The sequence below is a fragment of the Mastigoproctus giganteus genome, chromosome 5, assembly GCF_048544385.1.
Source record: "Mastigoproctus giganteus isolate SK-2022 chromosome 5, ASM4854438v1, whole genome shotgun sequence".
Taxonomy (NCBI): Eukaryota; Metazoa; Arthropoda; class Arachnida; order Uropygi; family Thelyphonidae; genus Mastigoproctus; species Mastigoproctus giganteus.
Genome location: NC_143579.1, coordinates 13,946,860 through 13,961,207, shown reverse-complemented (window position 1 = coordinate 13,961,207; position 14,348 = coordinate 13,946,860). Strand labels below are relative to the sequence as shown.

The following is a 14,348-nucleotide window of genomic DNA, read 5'->3' as shown; positions in this document are numbered from 1 at the left end:
GCTGCTTTTATCTGTTTATGTGAGCCCTCTCTCACTTCTTCTCCATGCATCCAATATTTTTTTCCCTTTCATCACTTTATCGAGGAAGTGTATAAATCACTCAACTCCCTCCTTCCCTAACATTTTTCAGACTTCTACTGATATGTCATCTGGTCTTCTTGCTTTATTTCTTCCCATTTTCACAAGTGTTTGTTGGATTTCCTCGTGACTTATACTACTACTTACCATTACAGCGTTCCTGATTACCTTTTCTATGCTCTTTCCTCCCCCCCATTTTTTTCATTCAAGAGCTCTTTAAAATACTCTGCCCATCTTTCCCCTACATTTCACTCATAGCACAGAATGCGTCCAGTACAGTCCTTAATATTTTTAATAATTTCCAAATCTCTCAATCTGCACTCCCTATCCTTTTTTTTTTTTTTTTGTTAGTTGTTGGCGCATCAGCTTCTATGGCCATATTGCACCTCCCAAAGTTTTTGCATTTTACTGTGATCCAAGCCCGATGGGAATCGAACCTGCAACCGTTGGGATGCCAGGCAGCCACTTTACCTACCTGGCTAGCCCAGTCGGCCTCCCTATCCTCTGTAATCTTATATATATACAGGGTGATTCACTACCAGTGGGACAAACTTGCAGGGGGCACAAAGACAAATCGGAATCACATAGCATTGCAGGGTCCGAAATGCCTTTGTCATGCGGTAGAGGACGTTGAACGGGAGGTCCCGTGAACAGCGATCCTGCTGGAAGTCAGCATTTGCGAATCGGTTCCCGGGGCAGTAGGATGGACGAGTATTCAAACGTTGAACTGGCCGACATGCACCTCGCGTATGGAGCTGCGGACTGTAACAGGCGCGCCGCTCTGCGCTTGTATCAGAAACGTTTCCCGCACAGGCGTGCTCCTCATCATACAATTTTCGCACGTGTGCACAGAAGGTTACGTGAGACTGGTTGTTTCACGAGAGGTACCATGAATCGAGAGCGAACGACGAGGACGTCAGACAATGAGGAGAATGTCCTACATCTTGCAGCAGGCAATCCGAGTACGAGTACTCGAGTGATAGGCCAACGATTGGGTATTTCCCAATCCACTGTATGGAGGATACTGTCAACAAACCAAATGAGTTCATACCATCTGCAACACGTCCAATCATTGGAGACTGTGGATTATCCACTCCGGAGGACTTTTGCTACTTGGTTTCTTCAACAGAAACGGTTCGCAAATGCTGACTTCCAGTGGGATCACTGTTCACGCGACCTCCCGTTCAATGTCCTCTACCGCATGACGAAGGCATTTCGGACCCTGCAATGCTATGTGATTACGATTCGTCTTTGTGCCCCCTACACCTCCTGCAAGTTTGTCGCACTGGTAGTGAATCACCCTGTATATATAAGGCACCTCCGTAACCAGGTGGGCAGGAGCATAGTGCATATCACATGCTTCTTGATTAGACAGGGGTTCGATCCCGTGACCACCAAATACGGAGGATGCGGAAGGTTAGGGAATGACCACCGCGTATCCCCAGCCCAGATAAAGGGTGAGGGTTTGCTTCGGGAAGGGCATCCAGCCATAAAAATTGCATGCCAAAACAATAAAAAAAAAAAAAAAAACGCTGACCCCATATATATATAATGGGTAAAGATAGTATGAATCAGAGCTGTAATACTCAATACGTTCTATGTTGATATTAATATTTGTAAAATAATAAGAGGAGTTTACCTCAATATAGTACGTAGAACACTTCCATATGTTGTTATTTGGTTTTTAGGAGCATTAGCAACTAAGGCCATATTGCTCCGGGAATATGCGGTGGTCATTCCCTGACCTTTCTGCATCCTCCGTATTTGGTGATGACGGGCTCGAACCCTGGTCTAATCAAGAAGCATGTGTTACACACTGCTGCTCCTTCCCACCTGGCTATGGAGGCGCTCGTAGAACACTTCCATATGATACTCTCCAGAAATTAAAACGAAAAAAATCGAAAACTTACATTAGAGTAAAAAATAAATAATTAAAAACCAATTTAACACAATTCAAATCAATTTAACACAATTAAAAATCAATTTAACACAATTAAAAATTAAAAAGAATCTAATGAAAATATTCAAAACGATTTTCCTTCCTTTATTGTATATCCAATATTGTATATCCTTTTCTGATCTTTTTCTATCCTTTCTTCATTAACTTTGTTGAACCAATATATGCATAAAAAGGAAGGAAAATCGTTTTGAATATTTTTATTAGATTCTTTTTAATTTTTAATTGCATTAAATTGATTTTTAATTGTGTTAAATTGATTTGAATTGTGTTAAATTGGTTTTTAATTATTTATTTTTTACTCTAATGTAAGTTTTCAATTTTTTCGTTTTAATTTCTGGAGAGTATCATACAGAAGTGTTCCACATACTATATTGAGGTAAACTCCTCTTATTATTTTACAAATATAATGGGTAAAGGCGAGGGGGAAAAAAATACATATATATATATATATATATATATATATATATATATATAATTTTAAATTAAATCCAATTGAATCAGAGAATAGGCAGCAAAATGAAATCTAAAATAAAATGTAAAGTAAAAAGAATATAGTAGAGCAAACATGCAAAAACCACAACATGTTGCGTGTATTTAACTATAAAATGTAAGGGTAAAAATAATGAAATGTAAGCCAGTAGAGTGGAATAGAGTACTGTTGGAGAAACAATCCTAATAAATTTAGAAAACAGTTCCGATTAAAAGAAATTTGGTGGTGCCCACTCAGCAAGGCACCAGTTTCCGCAGTGTTTCCCTGACTATTATGGCCTCGTGGTCCTCCGACGAGATGGGGAATAATAGTCAGTCTTTTCTGTCCAAGTCGATATCATTTCCCGGTTTTTCTACTTTTCTGTTTGTTTATTGGCAGTTTATGATTGCATATAGTGATATTTCACGTAATTCGGAAACTGTTGCCTTGCTGAGTGGGTGCCACTAAATTTCTTTTAATTGGAACTGTTTTTTCTAAATTTATTAGGATTGTTTCTCCAACAGTACTCTATTCCTCATTATCTTGTATTTTTTGCTGTTTTATTTGTCAAAATCTTTTTCTCTTCACTGGTCTGCCACTCTACTGGTTTACATTTCATTATTTTTACCTTACATTTTATAGTTATATATATATATATATATATATATATATTCTTTTTTTTTTTTTTTTGTTCCTTTGTTCCCTATTTTCTGCAATATTGTGTATCCTTTTCTGACCTTTTTCTATCTTTTCTTCATTAACTTTGTTGAACCAATATATGCATACAAAACTTCCCTATAGTTAAAACTAGTGATGGCTATAATTGAATGAATAAAAATCGATTATTTCAATAATCAAAATAATCAATTATGTGCAAATTAGTTACACACACATATATAGAGTGAGAAGAAAAAATGAGGAATATAGAGGGTGACAGAAGGCAGGGGAGAAGCAGGCAACAAAAAAAAAAGTATAGTGAGAGATAAATAATTACAAAATTGATAAAATGATTACAAAATTAACAAAACAAGGATGTTACCACATAACTTACAAAACTGGCCACTCGTCAGGTCAACGGCCAGGATTGCAAGCAATAGAGCAACACGTGTCTTCATTTCTCATGTAAACCACCAGCCAAAGGTAAAAAGCATAAACATTAATAAAAATTAGAATAACAATTTTTTTATCAAAATAAATGAAAATGAAAATAATTTTTTTTTTTTACAAGGATTCAAGAGGGAGGATTGAATATGGTTTGTGAACTTTACAGTTCACATTATGAAGACGAGATATTAAAAACCGGAATCGAAAACAGAAATTTCCATAAACGTATAACTTATTAGTCTAATCCAAGTAAAGGTAAGGAGATTTGAAAAAATAGTAAAAAGAAAGTAGCCTTAAAAGAGAGAAAGAGATTTGAGATAGCCAAAGTTGCAAGCAACAGCTTGCAGAAAAAGTGAAATGTAGATATAAAGCTGAACAATAGTGAGTACGTGGAAATAAATTTTAAAGAGTAAAAACAATGGAAAAAATAATTTGCATTGTAGAGACGTGAAGAAAAAGTGGCAACACAACTGTACACAGGACAAAACAAAAACTGAATAGTGGAAATAAGATACAAATATAAAGTTATATGATGGCAGTGCATACTCATAAAAATTTTTCTAAACTAGAAAGTAAGGGAAAAAAAAATAAATGCATACGTCGCATAGACACATCATACAAATGTAGTCATAAACTATTAAATGTATGCTATATACATAATGTACAAGTCTAGAGTAAAAAATGCAAAATAAGGTGATAACTGAGATAAAAGCAGATAAAATATGGAAATAAACAGATAGCATTAGTATTATCAGAGACATGATGCAAGAAACAAGCTTATGCAGCATCAGCCAAAAAAAAAAAACCTCCCCATTTTACCTATTCATTCGCTCCAAAAGTTTGTCCAGTTCTTCCTTGAATTTATTTAAGCTATCAACTTCCACAATGACAGATGAAAGTTTGTTCCAGCAATCAACCACCCACTGGCTAAAGGCAAATTTCAGCACCTATGCTGCAAATGTCTTTCCTCAATTTGAATTTATGTCCCCTCAAGTGTGTAATGTGAGCAAGAGGAAGAATTCCATCAGCATTGAGCTTGCTCAAACCATTCAAAGACTTATACACCTCAATCAGATCCCTCACAGGTGCTCAGTCTCAGGATGCTGCAATTTGCAGAGCTTAAGCCTTTCTTGAAAAGAGCAACCCTTTGTTCCCCTCAACAATCTCGCTGCCCTTCTCTGCACTCATTCCAGCAGTTCTACCTAAAATGAGGCCTCCAGACCTGTATGCAGTACTCAAGGTGTGCCCTGACCATATCCTTATACAAGGGGATAATCATCTCCTTATCCCTGCTAGCAAAATTCCTGTATATCATTGACAAGACCTTGTGAGCTGCTCTGGCAGCAGCCTGTCTGCACTGCTCAGAAAACTTCATATCTGACTGCACAATATTATCCCCAGGTCTTTTTCATTCTCCATTACCCTGAGTGTAGTATTATATACTGCATATGGGTAGCCATATGCAGTAATGGCTACCCATATATACTGCATATGGGTAGCCATTACTGCTACCCATATGCAGTACTTTGCATTTGTCAACATTAAACTTTGGTTTCCACCTCTCTGGCCATCTCCCCAGATAGAGTAGGATGAAGTGTGGAAATATTATGTATCTGAAAAAATTTTTATCGCTAGTGCTGCTGTTGTATAACTTTATATTTGCATTTCATTGGTATGTGCTATTTAGTTTTGATTTGTCCTGTGTACAGTTGTGTTGTCACCTTTTCCTGATGTGTCTCTACAATGTAAGTTATTTTTTCCATTCTTTTTACTCTTAGAAATTTCTAGATTGTGGTTTAAAATTTATTTCCAAGCACTACTATTATTTAGTTTTATATCTATATTTCACTTTTTCTGTAAGCTGTTGCTTGCAACCTATTTCAAGTCCCTTGGTCTCTTTTAAAGCTACTTGTTTTTTTACTATGTTTTCAAATCTTTTTACCTTTACTTGGATTAGACTAATAAGTTATGTTTCTAGAAATATCTGTTGTCGATTCCAGTTTTTAATTTCCCTTCTTCATAGTGTCTTCATGGCTTGTGAACTGTAAAATTCACAAGTCATTTTATTTAATCCTTGTAAAAAAATTTTTTTGTTTACAAAATATATTTGTTTTCATTTATTTCAGTAACAAAATTTTATTCTCATTTTTATTTATGTTTATGCTTTTTACCCTTTGGCTTGTGGTTTACATCAGAAATGAAGGTGTTGCTATTTTGCTTACAATCCTGGCCACTGACACCTGACAAGACCCCAGTTTTGTAAGCTGTGTGGCAACATCCTTATTTTGTAAATTTTGTAATTATTTATCTCTCATTATACATTTTTTTGTTAACTTCTATCACCCTTCTATCACTATCTCTCCCTCCTTTTTTCTTTTTTTTTCTCACTATATTGTCTATACTCTGCACAGGTATAGCTTTGACTGCACCAGACTACTACCCCATTTTTCTGCATTCTTGTTTCCACTTTCTTTTTATTCTATTCAATGCATATACAGTAGACTCTCGATTTTCAGGGATAGATGGTAAAAAACAAATCCCGGATAATCGATTTCACAGTTAATCCAAAAATACAGAAGTCCTCGACATACATAAGAGTAACGTAAGACGTAACTTCTTACTTTGTCGAGTTTTGCGTATCTCGGGAATGACTAATAACATATTCCTACTATATTATTATTATTGACAAATCTGAATTCAGCACGATACTTGTTAACGTTTGACCATTTTCATACATTCTTATTAGTTTAATTTTCTGATTCAAATCGATTGCTTTCCTTTTCTTGGTAGATTTACTAGTACTGCTGTAATTATTCTCTTAGTCAGCACCATGATAACAGTCAAAATGAAATTTTCTGTAAAGGGCTTCACAGGGTTAAGGTGAAAACTCACTATTATCACCCCGTGTGAGCTCACATTTTACTAAAGCACATTTCTGGAGGTCACTACCATAAAACAATAAAAACAATTTGCACTTTCCGTGTTATTGTGCTTTTCTGTTCGTGCATCTAATTATAAACGGGTATTAAACTCTATCTTATTGTATTTGCGTTAATACCTATAGCTTCAATTGTGTGGGTTTTTACGTTATTATGCTGAAGTGTGTGTCTCCTTCACAGAAATCTTCAGTCATAAAAAAAAAAAAAAACATTAATAAATTGTAAGAATCTTCTCTTCTTTCCTATTATTTTGCTTGTTACTCCGTTTCTCACTTGTGCAATTCGTGTGTGCCGTGATCATCGTTATTGATTACTTATTATTATTATTTTTTTGTTTTAAATTTTACAATCTTAAAAAAAAAATTATGTAAATCCGTAGTTGCGTAAGTCGGGGACTTACTGTATCGAAAAATGTTCAGCAACCTACGTATAAAATATGGTGTTGAAAAAAACTTACCACGGACTAATTGCGTATCCAATACAATGCTTCCCTTTATTTTTTACAACGTTGCATATGGTTTGGTCACCAACATTATAATGGTTCATTAGAGATTTAACGGATGCACAGTTTTCAAACTTTTGAATAATTTCAAGTCTTTTTTTGTTTAACTGAAAGCGCAACTCTTTTGCGTTTATCCATCATTTTCGCGATTTCTAAACAAAAAAAATATATATTTACTATAAAAGAAAATTTTCAACATCCCTGACATAAATAATGAAACAAAATTTGTCTTTTTGCAGTGCAACAGAACACAACAATCGACGTGACGCACTAAAACAAGCTATACATTTCTTCTCTTTTTTTTTTTTTTTTTTTTTTTGAGCGCAGGTTCTAGTTATTACTTGAATTTTATGATTTTTTCTTTTTTTTTTAATTTGGAGTCTTGAAGTGTCCCGGTTAATCTGGTCCTGGTAAATCGAGAGTCTGCTGCGGAAAGTGTATATATGTATGTAAAATAACTGAACTGAACTGTTGGCTGATTGGTAACAACACCTTTAGTTTTGATAACATCAGACTGAATCCATTAGCTGTTCTTTTTTTTTTCTATATCAATTTCATAATCATCTAATTTGCATATAATCAATTATGAAAATGCCATAATCAATTATTTCGATTATGGCTCTTGATTACACTCATCACTAGCTCAAACCACTTTGTCCTATTGTCTGTTCATATTATAAGGACTGTTCACTCATTTGAACAGTCCTTATAATATTTAATTCTTCTGCTCTGGAAACAAAAACACTACAATGAAAGCCTAACTATTATAAAGAACTAATATCACTGATTTTCAACAATTGTTGATGTAACTCATTTTTAACTCGTTTTTACAATAAATTTCTGTCTATTCTAAAAATGATTTTGTTACACTTTTATAATAAACTTTTTTGTTTATTCTAAAAATATAAAAATCTGTAAAGAAAAATTTCTTTCGACAATGTACATTTAGATATTTGGATGCAGTTCAGTTAGAAAAATATTACCTGAAACAAAGATGAAACTTACCTTACTTGCTCCATTACCATGGACAACAAGTGGGTTTGTACTGAATGCTGTATTATGAAGATAACTGTCATTGTCAGTGAATCTCAATTCCACATCACCTGATTAATTAAAATACAGTAAGATGCATATATTTATGCATATATATATATATATGAACATCAATATGCAAATATCACATTTATAACCATTTAATAAATCCAATACTTGCCTACAGCTCCATTTAGATTCTGGAAAATTTCTGCTTTATGATCAAGCTTAATAGACCATTTCCTCTATAATAATCAAATAAAACATAATTAGTTGAAATATATATACATATATATATATTTTTTTTTTAACTTAAAATGAGGATAAATAACATCATTTACAGATTAATGGACTTTAGGAAACCAAATATTAAAATCTAGTATATAAAGAAAAAATATGTTAAATCCAGTTTTTTATGTACATTCACAAATGTGCCTACTGTCTTTCTCATGTATTTATGCATAAAAACTCATCTCCCAGTGCATGAATTTCAATTAAATTTTATATTTGGGTCTTTTAGAAAAATTCTGTTGGTTCATCACAAATTTCATTAAAATCCCAAATTTTTTTCCCCATAAAATTTCAGTTTATCTCTATATATAAATGGAAGTAAGTTTTTATGTCTGGCTATTAATCAACAAGGAAATGTCGGATTGGCACCAAATCCTCAATGTATTCTGGTCCCTGTAAAGGTACTCTTCCCCTCCACACGAAACCTATATTAGTTTCAAATGTTTAAGCATTTATTGAGAAAAAAATTGGATCACCACCAAATTTTTTCAGAGCATGTTTTGTTGGTCCCTCAGAAGCTCTTAAGAATAATTATGATTCCATAGCCCCTGCCACAGAAATCTATATAAATGAAAGTTTATTTAGGACTAATTCTGATTTCAGAGCTCAACAATTTCCTCCTCACAAACAGAAACAAAGTAAATCTGGAATAGCAGTTCTGATCTGTTCTGGAATAAATTTAGATCCTTTTAGATTTAGAATATTCATGTGGGCCTTTTGGACCTTTGTACCAAATATGACAACAGTTTAATCCAGTGCTTTCCAAAGTTTTTTGGCAGTGACACACACACACACACACACACACACACACACACACACACACACACACACACACACACACACACACACACACACACACACTATGCATATGCTCGTATTCAACATTCCATCGTTCCTTAAGATGATGTTAAATGCAATGGTGTACAGCTTCTCTTGTTTGGGGCCGAAAAGGGGTGGTTGAGGGGGAGAAGACAGAGAGTGGTAATCAATGGACACTGCTCATCGTGGACTGATGTTATTAGTGGAGTCCCTCAGGGCTCAGTGTTGGGTCCATTATTGTTTTCTGTATTTATAAATGATATTGATGATGGTATATCGGGCTTAATGTCCAAGTTTGCAGACGATACAAAGGTTGGCAGGGTTGTCAAGGACACTACTGACACTATGCTGCTGCAACAGGATCTGGAAAGGTTGAGCAGATGGGCTGAGAGGTGGCAAATGAAGTTTAACATTGACAAATGTAAAGTACTACACATGGGAAACAGCAACCCCAGAGCAACGTATCAACTCTGTGGTACAACACTGACAGTGGTAGAGAATGAAAGGGACTTGGGGGTGGTTGTGCAGGCAGATATGAAGTTCTCTGAGCAGTGTAGACGGGCTGCAAGAGTAGCTCATGGAGTATTGTCAATGATATACAGGAATTTTTCCAGCAGGGATAAGGAGGTGATTATTCCTTTGTATAAGGCAATGGTCAGGCCACACCTAGAGTACTGTATACAGGTCTGGAGGCCTCATTTCAAGAAGGATGTAGAGCTGCTGGAACGAGTACAGAGAAGGGCAACAAGATTAGTGAATGGAACAAAGGGGTGCTCTTACGAAGAAAGGCTTAAGTTTTGCAAATTACAGTGTCTGGAGACTAGGCACCAGCGAGGTGATCTGATAGAGGTGTATAAAGCCTTGAATGGTTTAAGCATGCTCAATGCTGATGGGATTCTTCCTCTAGCTCAGAAAAATCACCTGAGAGGGCATAAATTCAAATTGAGGAAAGACGGATGTAGGATAGACGTGCGGAAATTTGCCTTTAGCCAGCGGGTGGTTGGTTGGTGGAACAGACTTCCATCCCTTGTGGTGGAGGTTGATAGCCTAAATAAGTTTAAGGCTCAGCTGGACAGGTATTTTGAACGAACAGAGGGGTGAAGTGGAAGTGGTTTTTTTTTTTTTTTTTTTTTTTGGCTGATGCTGCATAAGCTTGCTATCTTGCATCAAATGCCTCTACTAATGCTAATGCTAATGATGTTAAATGCAATGGTGTACAGCTTCTCTTGTTTGGGGCCGAAAACAAGAGTAAGAAAATGAAGATGTGCATTACTAGCATGAGCTTAACCAAAGCTTTTTGAAATCAAGTATGTCAATAATCAACTTCCAGAGAGAAAAAGTGTCCAGAGCTTACTAACCTCCAAGTACAAAGTACATGAAGAAATAAATGTTTTTGTTTTATGAATTAATTAGAAACTGTATTTTAATCAATCAATTATATCAATATACGCAATGAAAGGAAATCAGAATGAAAACAATTCTGATGTGATGCCAAAATTTGGCAATGCCTTTTGGACATAAACCATTTTGGAAAGCTTTAGGTTAACACATAGCACCCTCTTGTGCACTCATTCCACCCCCCCCCCCCATAAAAAATGAAATGCAAAACAAATTTCACTTCATGGATACTCATGTGAAAATCCCATTGTAAGACTTTGGTAAATGCTTTCAACTACAATATAGACATTTTTAACCACTACAGTACATTATTTGGTAATTAAATGTAGGCAAAATGTACATTTAATATACTGCTTAACTTCTTTTTTTTTTTTTAATGATTACAGTTTCAAATGTAAGAATTTTTAGGTAAAAGAGCCAAACACATACTTATGTAAAGTGATAAAAAACCTTGGCTTTTGAGAGTTGAATATCTTGGTAAAAACTGGTCCTAGAAATAAAATTCCTTAGTTAGGAAAAAGCGAACATGGATTTGAGAATGCTGTAAATACAGGTTTTGAAGATTACCCAATTTGCATAATGCTTACTAAATATAACATAAGCAAGCAACTAATGACTACTGCACACCAGAACCATGATATTAAGGAAAAGCAAAAACTCCAATTCCTATGAAAAAAATCCAAAATCAGTAATGCCATATTGTACCACATCAAAGAATTCCTTGCTAATGATGATTCTGCAGAAAGCTCTACTCCTGAATATGACTACACAAACACACTCAGTAAAATATAACTAATAGATTAACAGTTGCAAACCTTTTAACTTCTAATGTGTTTATTCAGAAACTGCTCAATGACAAGAAGTAAACAAATACAGGTGTTACAAAGTCCATTATCTTAGGAAAATTTAATACTCCTATTGATTATCCTATTAAACTTATTATCAAATGATATTACGAAATGTATCAGTGCATGTATTAATTGCTGCCATACCCACTTTATTCATTAGATCTGGCTTCTTCAAACAAATGTGTGTGGCTCCAAGGAGACTATATTGCAAAATGCTGTACAACCGCTGCTTCATAGTGGTGCTATGAACTTTTTTGATGCCCCTTTATAGAGATCATTTATGTGAGTGGAACATTACTATAAATGTTATTAATACCTTTTCAGCTCTGAAGTGGACTGGAAAGAATTCGACCAGGCTTTTACCAATTTCATAATATGGTATAGTACTTTTTCATCATTTTTATTATTTCTAAGGTATCTTTACAATGTCGATACAGGAAAGGGTGTATTCAATGTACTACAAAACTTTTTCTCTCACTCTTACCTGTAGTATCAGTGTAAACAAATTGTTTCTCTTTATATGCAAGGTAAAAAAAAAAAAAAAAAAAAGAAGAAAAGCTATCTAATTGGTCTATAAAATATCTAATAACAGGACAAGTATAAAATTATATAAATCTCGCTGGTTTTCAATGAGCAACAGAACCAAACAGGCATCATATAATGAGATAATTTCAATTCAAATAAGTAATCTAACATTTTGAGACAGATGCCTAAATTAAAAAAAAGAAAAAAAAAAATTTCTGAGGTGAACTGTCACAATTAAAAATTTCTATTACCATAGAACAGTTCACAAAGAACCAAGATAAATTTCCAATGTTGTTTTTTTTTTTCTCCAAGAAAAAGTTTAAAAACCATGATGACACTTTGACACTTTCTTTTGAATTAGAAATTCTGCATACACTAGAAGTCCTTCAAATAGCTTCTTTTTCTGTGCACTTTGCAAGACAGATTAAAAGAAAATCAAAAGGAAAAAAAAACAAAAAAACAATTGAGACTAAACAAGTGTGTGTTATGGGTGTTTAATAGTGCATAATCTACACGACTAAACAAGTGTATGTATTATGTATATTACTGCTTTTTATGTACAAAAACATGAACAGACCAGTCGAACACTGAAAACAGCACCTAGTTTTCAATGTTCAATATTATCATTAACTATTATCAATGTTTATTAATGATACTAAAGGCATATAAAGGTTGGTTGGCTGGTTTTTGTTTTTTTATGGTGCAAAAACAACTAGGGTTATATAAAATGCATAAATCATGCATATCCAGCTTACTGTCTACATTTACAGATGATAAAAAGGTTGGTGAGGTGAACAGAAGTTAGTTTAACTTCTGTTCCTGGTAATTAGCTCATCTGCAAAATTAGGCAGATGAACTGAGAACTTAGAAGATGAACTGATAAGGAATGCAGAACTGGAATTTGAGGAGTACAATGTGTACAGGAAGGATGGACAGGATAGGAAGGGAGGAGGGGTTATGCTATTAGTTAAGAAACACAAAATTCAAGGAAATGAAGGCAGTAGACATCGCTGGACAGTGCAGCGTCGAGTCAGTTTGGTGTGACATAAGCATTGGGAGATCAAAATTGAGAGTAGGAGTGTGTTATAGGCCTAATGACTCTGATGAGTATAATAAGAAACTGTACAGGGAATTAGAGTGGGCCAGTAAATCAGAGAGTCTTGAAGGCAGGCGAAGGCAGATTACGAGAAATCCTTGGCAAAAGATGCTAAGAAAAACAGCAAGGATTTCTTTACTTATATAAACTCTAAAAGGAAGGGGATGAATCTGATTGGTCCACTTGACGTCGATGGTTTGACTGTTGATGATCCTGCTCAGATAGCAAACAAACTGAATGAGTATTTTGCATCTACATTAACACATGAGGAATTATTAAGGTTTGAAAATGGCACAAGGTTATCAAATTGTAGTAGGATGCTTAATGATTTTTTAATAACTGAGAGCAAAGTGGAGGAGAAATTGTTGAAGTTAAACATAAGAAAAACACCTGGGGTGGATGGGATCTATTCAGTTATATTAAAGGAGACAGCAAAGCAACAAAGCAAACCCTTAGCCATAATTATGAGAGCACCATTAGACTCAGGGAAAGTTCCCACGGACTGGAGATGTGCAAATGTATCCCCAATTCACAAAGGAGGATCGAAGGGTGACACGAGTAATTACAGACAAGTTAGTTTAACTTCTGTTCCTGGTAAAATAATGGAGTCACTGGTTAAAGATGCATTGCAGGATCATCTAGACAAGACTGCAGCAATAATTCAGACACAGCATAGGTTTGTTAAGGGAAAATCTGGTCTGACAAATTTGATAGGATATTATGATGTGGTTACAAAGGAACTGGATGCAAAAAATAATTTTGATATCATATATTTGGATTTTAGGAAAGCTTTTGACACTGTTGCGCATGGAAGACTATTGTACAAATTTGAGCAGAATGGTATTAAGGGTAAGTTGCTACAATGGATAAAAGGATGGTTAAGTGGGAGAAGACAGAGGGTGGTAATCAATGGGTGCTGCTCTTCGTGGACTAATGTTATTAGTGGAGTCCCACAGGGTTCGGTGTTAGGTCCACTGTTGTTTTGTATATTTATCAATGATATTGATGAAGGTATATCAGGCTTAATGTCGAAGTTTGCAGGCGATACAAAGGTTGGCAAGGTTGTTAATGACAGTAATGGCAGTGTGCTACTACAACAGGATCTAGATAATTTGGGCAGATGGGCTAAGAAGTGGTAACTGAAGTTTAACCTTGACAAATGCAAAGTACTGCATATGGGTAGAAGTAACCCCAGAGAAATGTACCAACTGTGTGGTACTACACTTAAGGTGGTAGAAAATGAAAAAGACCTGGGAGTAATTCTGTAGTCAGATATGAAGTTTTCTG

At 34.9% G+C, this 14,348-nt stretch overlaps 1 protein-coding gene across 1 annotated transcript in view; it reads right to left on the bottom strand.

The window, feature by feature from the left end:
• Window positions 1–14,348, bottom strand: part of LOC150085182 (procollagen-lysine,2-oxoglutarate 5-dioxygenase 1-like) — a 248,928-nt gene that overhangs the window by 159,224 nt on the left and 75,356 nt on the right. The window contains exons 7-8 of the mRNA XM_090373918.1: window positions 8,266–8,329; window positions 8,058–8,155 (exon numbers count right to left, since the gene is read on the bottom strand). Coding sequence (XP_090230044.1) covers window positions 8,058–8,155; window positions 8,266–8,329 — 162 coding nt within the window. The remainder of the gene's footprint in view (window positions 1–8,057; window positions 8,156–8,265; window positions 8,330–14,348) is intronic.